General features: G+C 44.3%; 1 protein-coding gene across 3 annotated transcripts in view; it reads right to left on the bottom strand.

Moving 5' to 3' along the window:
• csmd3a (CUB and Sushi multiple domains 3a) overlaps positions 1-17,779 on the bottom strand; it is a 534,059-nt gene that overhangs the window by 198,575 nt on the left and 317,705 nt on the right. For all 3 annotated transcript variants that reach the window (XM_037534188.1, XM_037534189.1, XM_037534190.1), the window contains exon 32: positions 174-287. In XM_037534188.1, the coding sequence (XP_037390085.1) occupies positions 174-287 (114 nt within the window). The remainder of the gene's footprint in view (positions 1-173; positions 288-17,779) is intronic.

The raw sequence follows: 17,779 nt of genomic DNA, 5'->3' as shown, positions 1-17,779 counted from the left end.
GTGCCAACAAATCAACAAGGTTAAGTGTGAAAAAAGACTAATTATTATTCTGCCAACACAAGACGAACGCTTGAGGAAAACACAGCCGTGGCGTCTCTGCAGCAGCTGTTTGGGGACAAACAGGATGCATTCCTTCAGCTTTCAGACACCGTGAAGGTCAAAAAGGCTTTTACCTGAGTGAGAGCCATAAATCGAGGTCAGCAGAGAAGACTCGGGTGAAGGTCCGTCATAAATGTCCACCACGTCAGTAGGAGTGGTTTGAAAGAACATGAACTGGCCGAAAAGCACTGCAAAAGACGGAGAAATGCTTATTATTTAATTATTAAAACGCAACTGCATCTAATTCACAGTTCCGATATGAATTACATTTGCACTGATGAGCAAAAGCCTTATGACCACTCATAAATAAAAGTGTTGACTATCTCATAACCATCATTAAAGATCTCTGTGACTTGTGCCCTTTTCTCTGTTCAGACTAACCGTAGCCTCAGACTGGTCAGAGAGTCCATGCTAACCCCACCCACTGCCGAAAGCACCCACAATGGCCAGGCAAGCATCCGAACTGGACCTTGGAACAATGGGTCCAGTGAGCCCCATGTTCTTGCCACCCACCTAAGTACTGTTGCAGATCAGGTCCAGCCCTCCGACAGATCCTGGCAGTGGCCTCTTTCAGCAGGATAAGGCTTTGTTCACGTTACAAGGCTCATTGCTCAACTCCGATCTCTCGGACTCGACCGTTCACACTCGTTTAGGTAAGTGATTCAAATCCGTCATTAATGTGAACGAACCGACGTCCTGAACTGACCCTCATGAGCTCCTCCTACTCAGTAACGTCACGTGACAATCACTGCATCATCAGCACAATCTAACGAGCAGAACGAGCTTCGCTGAGAAGATCATTAACTCTGATCGGCTCTCAGCTTCGTTATTAGGGAGGAAAAGGTGAGATGAGCTGCTTTTCCACCGTTTACAGGCTTTAACGGCTGTTCGGCGCTGTTGCCATGGTAACGCCGAATGAATCCCGATCTGAGCGTTCACATTAAGGACGCATGTCCACGAATCGGATACGTATCCAATCTAGGACCACATATGAAAGTGGCTCAGCTCAGATTTGAAAAGATCAGTTTTGTGTCCACACAGCCCTGAAAACACCAGATCTGAGTCACATCAGGGCAAAAAAATCAGATTTGTGCCACTTCAGCCTGGTAATGTGATTGTAGCCATAATGCCATAGAGTTCACCAGGCGTTACTCTGGCCTCCAAATCCCCTAGATCTTCGTCCATCTGAGTGTCAGTGGGACGTGCTGGAGCAAGAAGTCTGATTTGCAGTTGTTCACTGTCAACTGAATCCCAAATATTCCAAATTGACCAAATCATGGGTAAAAATATTAATATGTATTTAGTGGTGCCACTGAGCTTGTGAGTTTGGTTCGGGTTGCTGTTGCTCTTAGACACATGTATTCCACTATAATTGCACTTACAGTTGTCCAGGGCAGATCTAGCAGGGCAAAAACTGATTTATGCGACATTTAAAGGCTCTTCACTATAACCACACTGCCAATGTGACTGAATTGAATGGCTGTATGCTTGACCTTGGAGATGGATGTGGCTGAAATCCCTGAACTAACTAATTAGAATTGGTGTCAAAACTTTTACCCATGTAGTGTAATATTGTTTTTTTTTATTGATTTAATGATTTTGAGAAACTCACTTGGAAACCACATGCAAGCATCAAAAGCCTGTAAAAAGCCATGTAACAAAAAAATTTGCTTTTTTTAAAATAAAAATTCTGGTCCACTCATCATGAAACGTTTACACGATGTAGCAGGCAGCTGACGTTTTCAAGTAATGATCAAACAGAATTTGGGCTATAATCGGTTGTTGACAATAACCATGACTTCTGAGTGTCAAACGAAAGCAAACTGACCCGTTTGGTACACGACGTCTGGATCACGTCTGAAATTCTTTATTTATTTATTTTTTGCTACTTTGCAGACTTTCGCAGTTCAGAGCAGCTGTGAACACGTCACAGTGAACTGAAGGACCTTATCCGGTGTCTTCTGACAGTTCGCTCTCCTTTAATAATAGTGCCTTTCTCCAAAAGTCTTACTAGGAGTACAGGAGGTAATAACTAACTGTAAGATTGCGCACCGACTGCCATCTTCCACAAAACGCCCGCAAATATCACACTAGCTCCCTGGATAATCATCGCTTATCAAATCTGTCCTAGACAGCAAGACCATGTCCAGCCCAACCACTCCAGGTGGTTCTAACAAGGAATTTCAGCTGAAGGGAAAAAAATCCAATAAATTCTTATTGCGATTGTGAAAGGGGCTCGGGAGCAGGGGATCGATATTTAAGAGCAGTACTGCGGAGAGCAGGATGCTTCGCCGGGGGGACAGAGAGCGCGCCGTGCCTCCAGGCGAGCGCTGTACGTTAGACAGGTGATGAAGAAACAGCTCTGCCTCGCTCCAGGTGAGAAAAACAGCAGCATATGTTTGTCATCTAATATGAATAATTTGACCAAAAAAATGCCTTTTGTTTCACTCGGGTGACGATGCCTTTCCACAAAAAAAATCTCGCAAACTTTTTCAAACTAGGCCACGTCTTCGGGAGTTCTGGGCAAATCTGTCAATCAGAGCCACGTTTACAGTACATGGTGTCAAATGCAGGAGAAAAAAAACCAAATTGCTCTATATTTGCAGCTATATTAAAGAAATAGGACAAAAAAATCATCTGCACAATTTCCACCAAATGTTACTCTGAAAATAGAGATACGAGGCCTATGCAGCTTAAAGTAATGAAACATTATATTTAGCATTGTGCAAGCTGCATGTCTAAAGCTTTACACTCTTACCTCAAACTTACCTGATGAGAAAAGTGAACACTTTTAGGTCTTAATCATTTGGAAGCTCAGGTAACCAGTAACATCAATATCTATGGGTCCTACAGCTTTATCAGTATCAGCAAAAATCTCACCAATAACCTCAGCAATTGATTATAATTTAGATAGATAGATAGATAGATAGATAGATAGATAGATAGATAGATAGATAGATAGATAGAGAGAGAGAGAGAGAGAGAGACAGATAGAAAGAAAAAGAGACAGACAGAGAGAGAGATAGAGAGAGAAAGAGAGAGATAGAGAGAGATAGATAAAAGAGAGATAGATAAAAGAGAGATACCTAGAGAGAGATAGATAGATAGAGAGAGAGAGAGATAGAGAGAGAAAGAGAGAGATAGAGAGAGAAAGAGAGAGATAGAGAGAGATAGATAAAAGAGAGATAGATAAAAGAGAGATACCTAGAGAGAGATAGATAGATAGATAGATAGATAGAGAGAGAGAGAGAGAGACAGATAGAAAGAAAAAGAGAGAGAGACAGATAGAGAGAGAGATAGAGAGATAGATAAAAGAGAGATAGCTAGAGAGAGTGATATATATAGATAGAGAGAGATAGCTAGATGATAGATAGATAGATAGATGGATGGATAGATAGATAGATAGATAGATAGATAGATAGATAGATAGATAGATAGATAGATAGATATGGATGGATGGATGGATGGATGGATGGATGGATGGATAGCTCTGTACAGTAACAGTAATAAGGGTACAGACGATATAACAGGAAGAATAAATATAAAATCCTCTCTACAGGCAAATATACAAATAGAATAATAAACAATCAGTAATAAGATTATAACCCGAGATAAAAGACGCATAATGACCACTGCATGAATAAATATGTGCAGATATTGGAACCAAATAAAGCGTCTAGTGTCCAGATTAGCACTCCTGCTAAACAGCAGTGGTGGAAGCGGTTAGTGAGCGGTTTAATCTGCATGTATGAACCCACAAAGGCAAATTTAGCCCCCCCTCTAAATTCTAATCGAAGTTAGGGTCGTTACAGCTACGTGGCAGTCGTGCTCAGCGTTCCCGTTCACACTGCACTTCGCTTTCAACACCGTAAGCATTTACTGAAGCTGATTTCATGCAGCCCATGTGGGGTAACAAGCCCCTGTGTCAAGTTGGTGCAGCAAATCTTCCCATGAGATGTAATTATTTAGCAAGAAATAAAATTATATTTTATATATATATATTTGCAAATATATGTCCGAAACTGTCTCATGGGTCGGTAGTTTGAGAAGCTTGCTTTAGTGGTTTCACATGCCTGCATGTCTTTTAAGAAACAAGTAAGACGGCAGACACAACGTGAACTTTTGACCTAGACGTTTTGGTGGTCTTGCCATGCGTGCAAACCCTAAAGCATTAGGATAACAGCTTCAAACATAAGAACACCTTTCTCTAAAGAGAGCTGATAAAGAGAGCTAATTAAAGCTAACAGAAACTGATAAAACCGCCAAGGATACTTTGAAGCCTGGCTCTTCCTTATTAGCATTACAGACCTCTGAAGTGATGTTCAGAATCCTGTATTAAGAAATCACCCCTGTGGTGTCCTGTGGTAAACAACAATGTTCCAATCCTAATACATTTTGCTGTAGGGGTACACAATTCCCGTGAATGCCACCAGATCCTTCGGATTATGAGGTTATTCAGCAGTCGGAAAAATGAATAATGCTACATACATTTGGGACAGTCGTGGGCTGGAGGCTAGGGAACTGGCCCTGAGACCGGAAGGTCGCCGGTTCGATCCCCAGTGCCGACAGTCCGTGACTGATGTGTCTCTTTATTTATTTATTTATTTATTTCCTCTCATTTTATTTTTAAGTTTTTTTTTTATCATTACTTTTTTTTAAATTTGTGATATTGTACTATTACCTTACTAATTTCTATTTTTGATCTTATTTTCTCACCATTTAAATCTCAAGTTCTATTTTTATCTACTTTTATCTTTTATTCACTGTTATTTTAAATTTTAAATCTTTTAATTTAAAAAGATTAAATGTAGTTATTATTTTCTTTGTCATGTCAATCCCTGTTTTTGTAAATGCTCGGCTACATTGAAAATGAGGGTTGCCCTCAATGTACTTCCGAGTCAAAGGTTGATTGATTGATTGAGTAAGTTGGTTTCACAGGTCTCGGAGGAAGTCTGTGCTGCCTTCACCCTCCTAGCATTGGTAGTACTGTGTGATTGGGGGAGTCCTAAGTAGCGGGTGGGATTGGAGACGACTAAAATTGGGGAGAAAATCGGGTAAAAATAAAAAAATAATAAAATGCATAGGTGAAATTTCCCTGTTGTGGGACAAATAAGTATCACTTAAAACTTAAACTAAAAACTTAAAAACTTAAAAATCCAGCTACAAATTCTTAGAAATGATGTCACATGGAGGTTTCACACTGCACTTCAACTCCGTTCTTTGACATCAGCTGCTCAGAAACTGCAGCAGCAACTATGCCCAGCGTACCGTGTCGAGGTTTAGGCCTTCTGATATCAGTACAATGCATAGGAGTGTTGGCTTGTATGGTAGCAATACTGGGATTTCAACTACTGAACAACCTCACGATTGAGTGGGTCCAATGACCACGTACATTCTGCAAAACGTATCAAGTGTTGAACATTTTGGTTCACCACAGGCACGAGAGAAGCAATTTTCGAGAATACCATTTATTTTTCCCATAGACAGAAAAGGCTTTGACCTCACATGGGCATGCCACCAAGTACAGAACGCTGACGAGACTTCAGTCTAACTTTCTTTAGATTTGCTGCCACCAAGTTCGAAACGAGTTTTCATGAAATGGTAAAATGCCTTACATTCAACTTCTATGTTCTTTGGCGAATAAAATATGCGTCTTTGACATTTGCAAATCTTTGCATTCCGCTTTTATTTACATTTACATACGTTTTACCCAGCATCCCAACGTTTTTGGAATTGGGAACTGGCTCATGTACTCGCTCTGAATGTTGAAAGTCCCGCATGGTGGTTTGGTGATCTTTAATATCACAAGACAAATGCCTCTTCAACCTGCTTGTCTTCTATAATCACCTCAATTGTCCAAGTCAATAACAAACCCGCCATGGGAGCTCATGACCTCCAGCATTAATATGTATTCAGAGGACTACAAGTCTTATTCCCCCAAGGCATGTGGCTGGATGAGCTTATGTAAAGATGACAATGCAGCCATTCTAGCAGCAAATAAAGTCACTATTAGGAACTCCAGGCTTGATTAAGTATGACATGGCGTGCCCTTGTTCCTCTAAAGAGCAAAGAGAAGGTACCACCCAACTGCAAACAAAATAAAGCTGTCGCTGTTGATGATTCAATTTGGCGTAGTGCAGTAATAGCACAGTCTATAATTATTAGCAAACACGGTTATGTCTATACAACACGAGCAATAGCAGTCCCTAAATGCATTGTGGGGGTCGTGCAGCCTCTCTGGCTCCATGGAGCGCTTCCCAAGGCCCTGACAAATATAACAGCATGCTCGCGTGGGCGTCCAATCAAATTTGTCCTCCTCCTCCAACCTGGAGCTCTGTTAACGGGCCTTGTAGAGCAGAGGGCTCTCTAACATAACAGCCCCATCGACTTTTAATGTTCCATTATTGCGGCGGAAGGACCATCCACCCCTCCCTTCCGCAACACCACGACCGAAGATCATTAAACCCGCCTGGAGCGAAGCGTGCAGTCCGGGTCACTGCCATTGGCTGCAAAAAGACGGGCCCAATCTCACCCCAACAAGTCACATGACACTCATGGGGGCACGCTGGTGAACCGTGCAGCTAAGTGAACCAATGGGTCAAGCGTCTGAGTTCACAACGGACTGGAGGAGTCTGGTAGCCTCCAGCATAAACAGAGAGGGTCCCTGACCTCCTGACTGTGATATGCGCATGGCTCTGTATGTAGAGAGTGGTGCGGGTCATCTTGGCACAAGCGGTCAGTTTTTCCGGTTAAGGCCGGAGGTTCAAGTCTGAACAGTCTTAGGGAAAAACAGACGTACAGAACTTTCCTCTTAGCTCAATTGTGCTTGACCAGTCAAGACATATTTGCTGCTCCAGTTCTGCACTGGAGCTACGAGGCTGCTGTAGCTAATAAGTAAAGCCAAACGACTCGAAACCGAGAAATTAGATTTCTGGCCTCTGGTTTATATATTATATTATATATAATAATATTATATTATATATAAATTATATATTTCAGCAGCTCAGGTTACTGCTGCTATTTTTAACCTCCATTCACACGCTCATTAATTTATACCCTTTCACGGGCAACAAGCCTAGTTTGCAGCTGTTTCCTGGGAGAAATGCACATGAAACATATTTATGTGCAGTAGGGAGTATATCAAGTGAATGGATTTGTTATTAAACATACTCAAAACGCATAGCTGTAAGCTGTTCCTGTGGCCGGGTGTGGGAAAAGAACCACCGTGCCGTCTTGATTCTGAACTATTCTCGTTCCTCAAATGATTCTGAGAAAAGCAACACATGGACGAGACGAGTAAACGTTTTGTTTTTCTTCAAAAAGGAGTTGCCAGTTCCTTAACCTGTCCCGTACAGTTATCCAGCACAGCCTGCAACTATTTCTATTAGGATAGATAAATCAAACGTATTTTTATACAGTAGGCCAATTTACATAATGATTCTTATTCAATTCAAGAGCCAACATGCGTAATTATGATTCGTCAACTGGCTGTAGCTTAAATCGCTAAACAGTTCCTAAATTAATTGGTTTGTCCGCTTGTTCAGTGCTTTATTGTACCTGTGTGGCTACCTGGACCAACGGCTTGTGCAGCGCTTTATAGTACCTGCATGGCTACCTGGACCAGCGGCTTGTGCAGCGCTTTATAGTACCTGCGTGGCTACCTGAACCAGCGGCTTGTGCAGCGCTTTATAGTACCTGTGTGGCTACCTGGACCAGCGGCTTGTGCAGCGCTTTATAGTACCTGCATGGCTACCTGGACCAGCAGCTTGTTCAGTGCTTTATAGTACCTGCGTGGCTACCTGAACCAGCGGCTTGTGCAGCGCTTTATAGTACCTGTGTGGCTACCTGGACCAGCGGCTTGTGCAGCGCTTTATAGTACCTGCATGGCTACCTGGACCAGCAGCTTGTTCAGTGCTTTATAGTACCTGCGTGGCTACCTGAACCAGCGGCTTGTGCAGCGCTTTATAGTACCTGTGTGGCTACCTGGACCAGCGGCTTGTGCAGCGCTTTATAGTACCTGCATGGCTACCTGGACCAGCGGCTTGTGCAGCGCTTTATAGTACCTGCGTGGCTACCTGGACCAGCGGCTTGTGCAGCGCTTTATAGTACCTGTGTGGCTACCTGGACCAGCGGCTTGTGCAGCGCTTTATAGTACCTGCGTGGCTACCTGGACCAGCGGCTTGTGCAGCACTTTATAGTACTTGCATGGCTACCTGGACCAGCGGCTTGTGCAGCGCTTTATAGTACCTGCATGGCTACCTGGACCAGCGGCTTGTGCAGCTCTTTATAGTACCTGTGTGGCTACCTGGACCAGCGGCTTGTGCAGCACTTTATAGTACTTGCATGGCTACCTGGACCAGCGGCTTGTGCAGCGCTTTATAGTACCTGCATGGCTACCTGGACCAGCGGCTTGTGCAGCGCTTTATAGTACCTGCATGGCTACCTGGACCAGCGGCTTGTGCAGTGCTTTATAGTACCTGTGTGGCTACCTGGGCCGGACGCTTGTGCAGCGCTTTATAGTACCTGTGTGGCTACCTGGACCAGCAGCTTGTTCAGTGCTTTATAGTACCTGTGTGGCTACCTGGACCAACGGCTTGTGCAGTGCTTTATAGTACCTGTGTGGCTACCTGGGCCGGACGCTTGTTCAGCTCTTTATAGTACCTGTGTGGCTACCTGGACCAGCGGCTTGTTCAGTGCTTTATAGTACCTGCATTGCTACCTGGACCAGCGGCTTGTGCAGCGCTTTATAGTACCTGCGTGGCTACCTGGACCAGCGGCTTGTGCAGTGCTTTATAGTACCTGTGTGGCTACCTGGGCCGGACGCTTGTGCAGCGCTTTATAGTACCTGTGTGGCTACCTGGGCCGGACGCTTGTGCAGCGCTTTATAGTACCTGTGTGGCTACCTGGACCAACGGCTTGTGCAGCGCTTTATAGTACCTGTGTGGCTACCTGGGCCGGACGCTTGTGCAGCGCTTTATAGTACCTGTGTGGCTACCTGGACCAGCGGCTTGTTCAGTGCTTTATAGTACCTGTGTGGCTACCTGGACCAGCGGCTTGTGCAGCGCTTTATAGTACCTGTGTGGCTACCTGGGCCGGACGCTTGTGCAGCGCTTTATAGTACCTGTGTGGCTACCTGGACCAGCAGCTTGTTCAGTGCTTTATAGTACCTGCGTGGCTACCTGGACCAGCGGCTTGTTCAGTGCTTTATAGTACCTGTGTGGCTACCTGGACCAGCGGCTTGTGCAGCGCTTTATAGTACCTGTGTGGCTACCTGGGCCGGACGCTTGTGCAGCGCTTTATAGTACCTGTGTGGCTACCTGGACCAGCAGCTTGTTCAGTGCTTTATAGTACCTGCGTGGCTACCTGGACCAGCGGCTTGTGCAGCGCTTTATAGTACCTGTGTGGCTACCTGGACCAGCGGCTTGTTCAGTGCTTTATAGTACCTGCGTGGCTACCTGGGCCGGACGCTTGTTCTGTGCTATACAGTAGCTATATGCACCGATCAAGCATAACATTATGACCATGGAGTTTATGGAGTTTTTCAAACACTGTGTCCATTCTCTGTCCACTCTATTAGACGCACCTGCATTGTCGGTCCACCCCATAGATGTAAAGACAGACGATAGCTCATCTCTTGCTGCACAGTACGAGTTAATCATCCTTTGGTCCTTCATCAGTGGTCACAGGATTCTGTTGGCTGGATATTTTTGGTTGGTGGACTATTCTCAGTCCAGCAGTGACACTGAGGTGTTTAAAAACTCCAGCAACACTGCGGCGTCTGATCCACTCAGACCAGCACAACACACACTAACACACCACCACCACGTCAATGTTACAGCAGTGCTGAGAATGATCCACCACCCAAATAGTACCTGCTCTGTGAGGGTCCATGGGGGTCCTGACCACTGAAGAACAGGGTAACAGAGTATCAGAGAAACAGATGGACTACAGTCTGTAACTGTAGAACTACAGAGTGCAGCTATACAGTAAGTGGAGCTGATAAACTGGACAGTGAGTGGAGAAACAAGGAGGTGGTCATAATGTTATGCCTGACCGGTGTAGATGCCTGGGCTGAGGCACACAACACTAGTTTAATTGTACCGGTGCCTGATGTCAATGCAAACAACATAAACAGAAGAAAAATGTTTACCATATATGGCAACCAAGACAAAACTGAGTCTTCACCACCTACTGAATTACACTTTAACCCCTGCTTAAGGGTTAAGTGTGGCTGTTTATTTCTGTTAGTGCCTGATGCTGGAAGAACCCTGTAGGGCTTTGTTTGCTGCTTCCCCCTCTAAATCTATTTCTCTCTCCCCTCTCATCTCCGTCAGTCTTTCCGTCTGTCCCTCTCCCCCAGGCACCAGCACAAACTCTCCTTCCTTCTCAGAACTCTTCACGCTTTTCAGAATAGTCAACAGTAAAGCTTGTTTTCTGTGTCTGCAGCATCAGCCATCTTCAAGCCCAGCTTTGTGCGCTTCCAGAGGGCTTTTTTCCCCCCTCAAAGAGAAGTATATTTAGCAATCATCCCGTATCAATACCCAGCAAATAAACGGTATCTTGTGAACAGAATAGCGAGAGGTAACAATCACTTTTGTCTGGCTTTGAAGCTTAATTATTCAGTCATGAAGTCCAAGATTTATCCAAAAAGCAGCTTTGTTCTAGGAGGGGGGAAAAAGATTTGGAGTTGCTCACAGCTGCCAAACTCTCGCCTCAGGCCTAAATCGTAAAGTCATGCAAGGCCTCCTCATTATCTCCAACATCGGGATGTACAAAAAGTTCAGAGAGAAGGAAAAAAAAAAAACACACACACACACAGTGTAGTGGGACAATATGGCTGGAAATATGTTTTTCCTTTTAACTGGGTTCCTGCAGACGAGGAATCTTGGCACGTTGAGCTATTTCTGCTCCTGGGCTTTGCATAAAACAAGGTGGATGTCTGCGACAGACACTGAGCTGTAGTAATTACAGTATTGCAGCACGCACAATACATCAGCTACTCACCAATAACTGTGAAGACTGAATTGTCATACCGGCATTACAGTCTGGAATTGGAATACACTGGATGCTGGAATACTGAAATTTCAGTTGAAGCTATTCAGTTCAGGGTTGAGCAACTTTGACAAGGCCCAAATCATTTTGGCCAGACAACTGGATCAAAGCATTTCCCAAATGGCACGGCTCGTGGAGTGCTGCGGTCAGCGGTGGCGAGTAACTACCAAGGAGGGCCAAACCACAACCTAGTGACAAGGTGTTGTGTCCCCAAGGCTCATCAATGTGTGAGACCAACAAAGGCTATCCCATCTGCTCGGAACTGAAAGGAGGGCTACTGTGGCAATACCCACAGAATTTTTTAATGATGGTTATGGGAAGAATGTGTCACAACAGAGCATATCACCCCGCAGGATATGAGACTGTGTGGCCACAGAACAGTCAGAATACCCATGGTAACCCCCGTCCACTGCTAAATGTGCCTACCATGGACACACAAGCATTGGCCCAGAAATTCTATATGAAATCGAATCAAATTTATCGGCGGCGCTTTTTACAACTGATGTGGTCTCAAAGCGGCTTCACAGAATTCCAGTAAAGACAAAAGTTTTAACATGAATGTAAAACCCCCAGGTGGGCAAGCCAGGGGCGCCGGTGGCAAGCAGATCCTCCCTCAGAGCTGAGGAAGAAACCTTGGGAGGAACCAAGGCTCACCAGGGGGGACCCGTCCTCCTCAGGTCAGACTACCTACAGAGTTATTATACTACTAATATTAATAGCAGTAGTATTAGTAGTAGGAATAGCTGGGAGGCTATGAAGATGTCAATGAAGGGTGGGCAGCTAGTCCAAGGCAGGTGGTGGTAGCTGGGGCGTGGGCAGCCCCATATATATATATATATATATATATATATATATATATATATATATATATATTCACTCATCACTGTGGACCCAGATACGTATCAGTGTATCCCAACACAGTATCACAGTGCTGAACACACCCAGGAGCTAAATCCACAAACTTGGCAGGAGCTCCTCTCCTGGCGTTCCAGGACATGTGAACAGGGAAATGACCAGAGGGACAGAGAAAGATTCCACAGGCATGTGGCCAGTTGGTCCACTCCTCTGCTTGCTCTCTCACTTCCAGACTGAATCTCTAACGAATAATGTTTATTGAAAACTTGTTTTATTTCTCAGAAATAGCCCAGGGAAATTGTTCTGTCTCAGGTCAATAATGGAGCCTACCTCTTCAGATGAGCTGAGTAGCTAATGCTAGATAGCTGCTACAATGCCAACGAGGACCCACTGCCTTCTACATGAGGCAGCTGAACGCGTTTGGATGAGAACAGACACCCATGCTGAGCAGCACCACGCTGAGCGATGTTGAGAGAGGGAGGGCCACTCGAGAGGGAGGCCAGTTATGCTCTCTCGGGACTCCCAGCCACAGATGGCAGTAGCATCACTGGGGGCTGAACGGTGAAAACGGTGAAGTTGCAACATGTTAGTCTGTCAGAGATATTAGTTTCACTGTTTCTGTACCTTGCTAATAGTAGCAAGAGTAGTTCGCCTCAATAGAATAACAAAAACAAAGTAGTTTGGGTTTATTTGCTGAGAAAAGTGTTAATATTTGAATAAACAAAATGTATATATTATTAATTAATAATGTATATACACACATATACACATACATATATATACACACACACACATATTAAACAGTGATGTTCTGGATGTTGTTGTGTTTGTTTACCCATCTCCAAGCCTCTCCTCGAGGAAGCCCAGTATTATATGTAGTTAAAAAGCAGCTCCTGGTTTGACCAATCAGTGCTCAGTAAATTGAGCTCATGATGTCATTGATGATATTAACGAGTCTCTGTGGCGGCTGTGAAGGTGTCCAGGAAAAATATGGACCCGAGAAATTCTTGTTACTGTTTATTGTTTTTCTGTTTATTTGAATTATGAATACGACTTTATTCTAATGTATCTCTGCCCTGGTCAACTGTAAGTGCTATAATTCTGAATATATATATATACAGACACACACACACACACACACACACACACACACACACACACACACACACACACAGCTCACAGAGCGTAGCATGTAAAAGTCACCTGTTCTGTCGCATCACTCATTTCAGAGCTCCTAACTGCCTCTGGAAGCAACATTAGAACACAAAACTGTGTGGGAAGCTTCATGAAAGGATTTTTCATGTTACAGCAACTGCACAGAAGCCTGTGATCACTATGCACAATGCCAAGCGTCGGCTGTATTGGTGTAAAGCACACCGTTGCTGGAATCTGGAGCAGTGGGAATGCTCTCTGGATCACTCTTCACTATCTCACTGGTGCCACAAGAACACTACCCACCAGAATGCCTGGTGCCGACAGTAAAGTTTGGGCTCAGCCCCTTAATTCCAGCCAAGGGTCATGTTAGAGATACGGAACACAGGGACAGTGAAGAGAATTCCATAAAGGTCCACAAGTCCACAAAGACATGGTTTGATGATTTGGGTGTGGAGGAACTCCTGTGGCCTGGACAGAGCCCAGACCTCAATCCCACTGAACACATCGGGGTGATTTGGAGCATGGTTTGTGAGCCAGGCCAATCCTGTGATTGACCTCCCAAATGCTCTTTTGACAGAATGGGCACAAATCCCCTCAGACACACTCCAAGATCTTTGGGAAAGCCTTCCCAGAAGAATGGAGGCTGTTACAGACACAAAGACAGGGGAGGCAGCTCAATATTAACAGCCATGCTTTTGGAATGGGATGCTCAACAAGCTCACATATTTTTGGCCATATAGTGTGGCTTAATTTAACATTCATACAGTGAATTTACAACTGTAAAGATGTAATTTGGTAATTCAGTAACACATTTTCTGTGCATTTAAAGACTGAAATCACAGGTGCAGGACACTTCAAATCTGTTCTCAGTATGTTATGATAAAAATGGTAACATACACTATATTTTCAAAAGTCCTCACTCCCCCGTCCAGATCATTGAATTCAGGTGTTCCAGTCACTTCCATGGCCACAGGTGTATAAAGCCGAGCCCCTAGGCCTGCAGACTGCTTCTACAGACATTAGTGAAAGAATGGGTCGCTCTCAGGAGCTCAGTGAACTCCAGCGTGGTGCCGTGATCGGACGCCACCTGTGCAGCAAGTCCAGTCGTGAAATTTCCTCACTACTAAATATTCCACAGTCCACTGTCAGTGGGATTATAACAAAGTGGAAGCGATTGGGAACGACAGCAACTCAGCCACGAAGTGGTGGGCCACGTAAAATGACAGAGCGGTCAGCGGATGCTGAGGGGCATAGTGCGCCGACTTTCTGCAGAGTCAATCACTACGTCCATGCTTTAAGCTAAATTTGGCCTGTATATATATTTTATCTATCATCCCGTGATGAAACCTAACAAACACTTCAGTGTTTGAGTACTGACCTCATCTCAGATAGTTAACTGATTACTGATGTACACATCTCTAATAGCAAACTACTGACTCTCAAATGCTTCCCTACTCCTTCACTACATCATTAAATAACTCTGGATTCTACGCCCAAACAGTACATCATACACTCACTGGCCACTTTATTAGGTACTGTTCAGTTGCTTGTTGCATGCATAGCTAATCAGCCAATCACACGGCTGCAGCTCACTGCATTTAGGCCTGTAGAGGTGGTCAAGACGACTTGCTGAAGTGCAGACCGAGCATCAGAACGGGGAAGAAAGGGGATTTAAGGGGCTTTGAACGTGGCGTGGTTGTTGGTGCCAGACGGGCTGGTCTGAGTATTTCAGAAACTGCTGATCTGCTGGGATTTTCACGCTCAACCATCTCTAGGGTTCACAGAGAACGGTCAGAAAAAGAGGAAATATCCAGTGAGCGGTCAGTTGTGTGGACGAAAATGCCTTGTTGATGTGAGAGGTCAGAGGAGAACGGGCAGACTGGTTCCAGATGATAGAAAGGCAGCAGGAACTCAAATAACCAACCAGAATCTCTGAGGAACGTTTCCAACACCTTGTTGAAAGCCTGCCATGAAGAATTAAAGCAGTTCTGAAGGTAAAAGGGGGTCCAGCCTTTCACTAGCAAGGGGTACCTAATAAAGTGGCCAGTGAGTGTATGTTATATGGGATTCGCTACTGAACCTACAGTGCATGTGGGCGTAGAAGCTAGTTTTTCCACATGCATAGTGTGCTGCATACTACATAGAGAGTAGGGAGCAAATTAAGATTCAGCCTCTCTCTCTCTTGTTTTGGCTCAAGCTCTCTCCCTCTATTCCTCTCTCTCTCTCTCTCTCTCTCTCGCCATAAGATTGATGGCTTTCTCCAGGCAAAGAATGATCTAAAAAAAAACCATCAGACGACATCAAGCCACACGCATCCCCCTCACCTCCTCCTTCTCCGTTCACCCTTGCCCCCCCTCCCCGATCCCCTCTGCAAATGGATGTAATTAATATGAACTCCAGAGCCATTCACTCAGAGCCGAGCTCTATGAAGAGCTTAAGTGCACTGCATACTAAGGCGCCAGGGCCGCTGACCGTGGAGGGTCGCGGTGTTCAAGAGCTGCTGCAATTTCCGTTTTCAGCAGCTTTATTTGTGTTAAAGTTTTTAGATGTGAAGCACCTCATGGAACTGGCTTGGGAGATGCACGCAAATGCATTCGCCTACAGACGCAGAGAAAGGCTTTGTGGGTAATAGCCTGAAGAGGAGCTGACGTGAGCACCTACAAAATCTCAGTCATGTCTGCTTCTGTGGTTTTGAGTGTCGGGTACCACTGAGGCTGGGATGAGAACCAAAATGACACAAAGCCACACAAATATAGCGCACATCATACTCGTACGCCAGTCTAGGCTCCACCCTCTCAGGTTCCTGCCCAGTTTTTTACACTAAACGGCCATGCCCTACATTTTTTATTCATTTTACTTTTCACCCTCAAGGCTCACTTACAACATTTATAAATCTATGTACCAGAAACAGTCATAATTTACTTATGCATGACCTTAGTTCAACCTCGCCATAGCTCTTAAAGGTAAACAGGCTGTTTTCATCCCGTTTCTTTAGAGGGGAATTCCACAGACCGATCAAGTTAAACGGTTACGATGCAAACAAACACGTTCATGTGAGATGCTCTGTTCCAGAGAAACTTACTGAAGAGAACTGTTCACAGTGAGGATAATGGAGACGAGATGTCTGGAATGTTTAAAGCAGAATTCCGCAGATTTTTAAATGGTTGAGATGTAAACAAAGTCATTCTGAGTGGTTTGTGTGAAATGCTCTGTTATAGAGATTCAGAATTGTCCACAATGGTGGTGACAGAAAGCAGAAGTCTAAAGACTCAACACCTCTAAAAGCTCCTTCACAAAGAGAGACATTACACTCACCGGCCACTTTATTAGGTACACCTGTTCAGTTGCTTGTTAAGACTAATAGCTAATCAGCCAATCACACGGCCGCAGCTCACTGCATTTAGGCATATAGAGGTGGTCAAGACGACTTGCTGAAGTGCAGACCGAGCATCAGAACGGGGAAGAAAGGGGATTTAAGGGGCTTTGAACGTGGCGTGGTTGTTGGTGCCAGACGGGCTGGTCTGAGTATTTCAGAAACTGCTGATCTGCTGGGATTTTCACACACAACCATCTCTAGGGTTTACAGAGAACGGTCCGAAAAAGAGGAAATATCCAGTGAGCGGTCAGTTGTGTGGACGAAAAATGCCTTGTTGATGTGAGAGGTCAGAGGAGAATGGGCAGACTGGTTCCAGATGATTGAAAGGCAGCAGGAACTTAAATAACCAACCAGAATCTCTGAGGAACGTTTCCAACACCTTGTTGAAAGTCTGACACGAAGAATTAAGACAGTTCTGAAGGCGAAAGGGGGTCCAACCTTTTACTAGCAAGGGGTACCTAATAAAGTGGCCAGTGAATGTATACAAAACTGTTTTATGAATACACTGCCTGATGCCCAAGACATTGTTTTACAATAAGCGTTGGACTAAAACATATTTTTAAAACCCATTTGTTGGGTTTTGGTGCATGCAGGGTGTTGTAAGGCAAAATAGCCCGATTTACCACTGTTACCATAATCCGAATTACATATAAAAACTCAGAAGACCCGTGTAGGTTCACTGGTGGCTTTGGGCATTAAATAAAATGGCTTTATTTGTGTTTATGACATTATGACCCCTGGTTCCTGTCACCGCCACTATAAAGAATCTGAGTCCGAGTTTCTCTACAATGAACCGTTTCGCATTCAAGCCACTCTGAATGACTTTATAAATATCTCTGTGTTTGAATTAGGCATGAATTTAGAAGAAATCAGTGAAATTTCCCTTTTAATGCAGCTGAAAGCACCCTGACAGAAAGCCATTATATCGAATGAATTTCAATACACTTCCTGATGCCTTTTATGACAGTTTAATGAAACACTTTTGGTCTAATAACAATCATATTTGAATATACTCACAGTGACAGATACATGTAGTACATTGTAGGACAAAATAGCTCAACAAATCACTATTTTACCACCATCAACATCACATGTGAAAACTCAGAAGACACTTGCAGGTTCATTGGTCATTTTGTATAATAAATAAAATGGGTATGCAGGGAGATTCACTCGAAAGAGGCCCCTAATATTCTGTAATAACTCTCGCTGGGACGAAGCCATCTGAACCAAACTACATGCAGT

Source organism: Pygocentrus nattereri, chromosome 24, assembly GCF_015220715.1.
Source record: "Pygocentrus nattereri isolate fPygNat1 chromosome 24, fPygNat1.pri, whole genome shotgun sequence".
NCBI classification, from domain to species: domain Eukaryota; kingdom Metazoa; phylum Chordata; class Actinopteri; order Characiformes; family Serrasalmidae; genus Pygocentrus; species Pygocentrus nattereri.
Note: the sequence above shows the minus strand (reverse complement) of the source record. Positions and strands in the feature narration are given on the sequence as shown.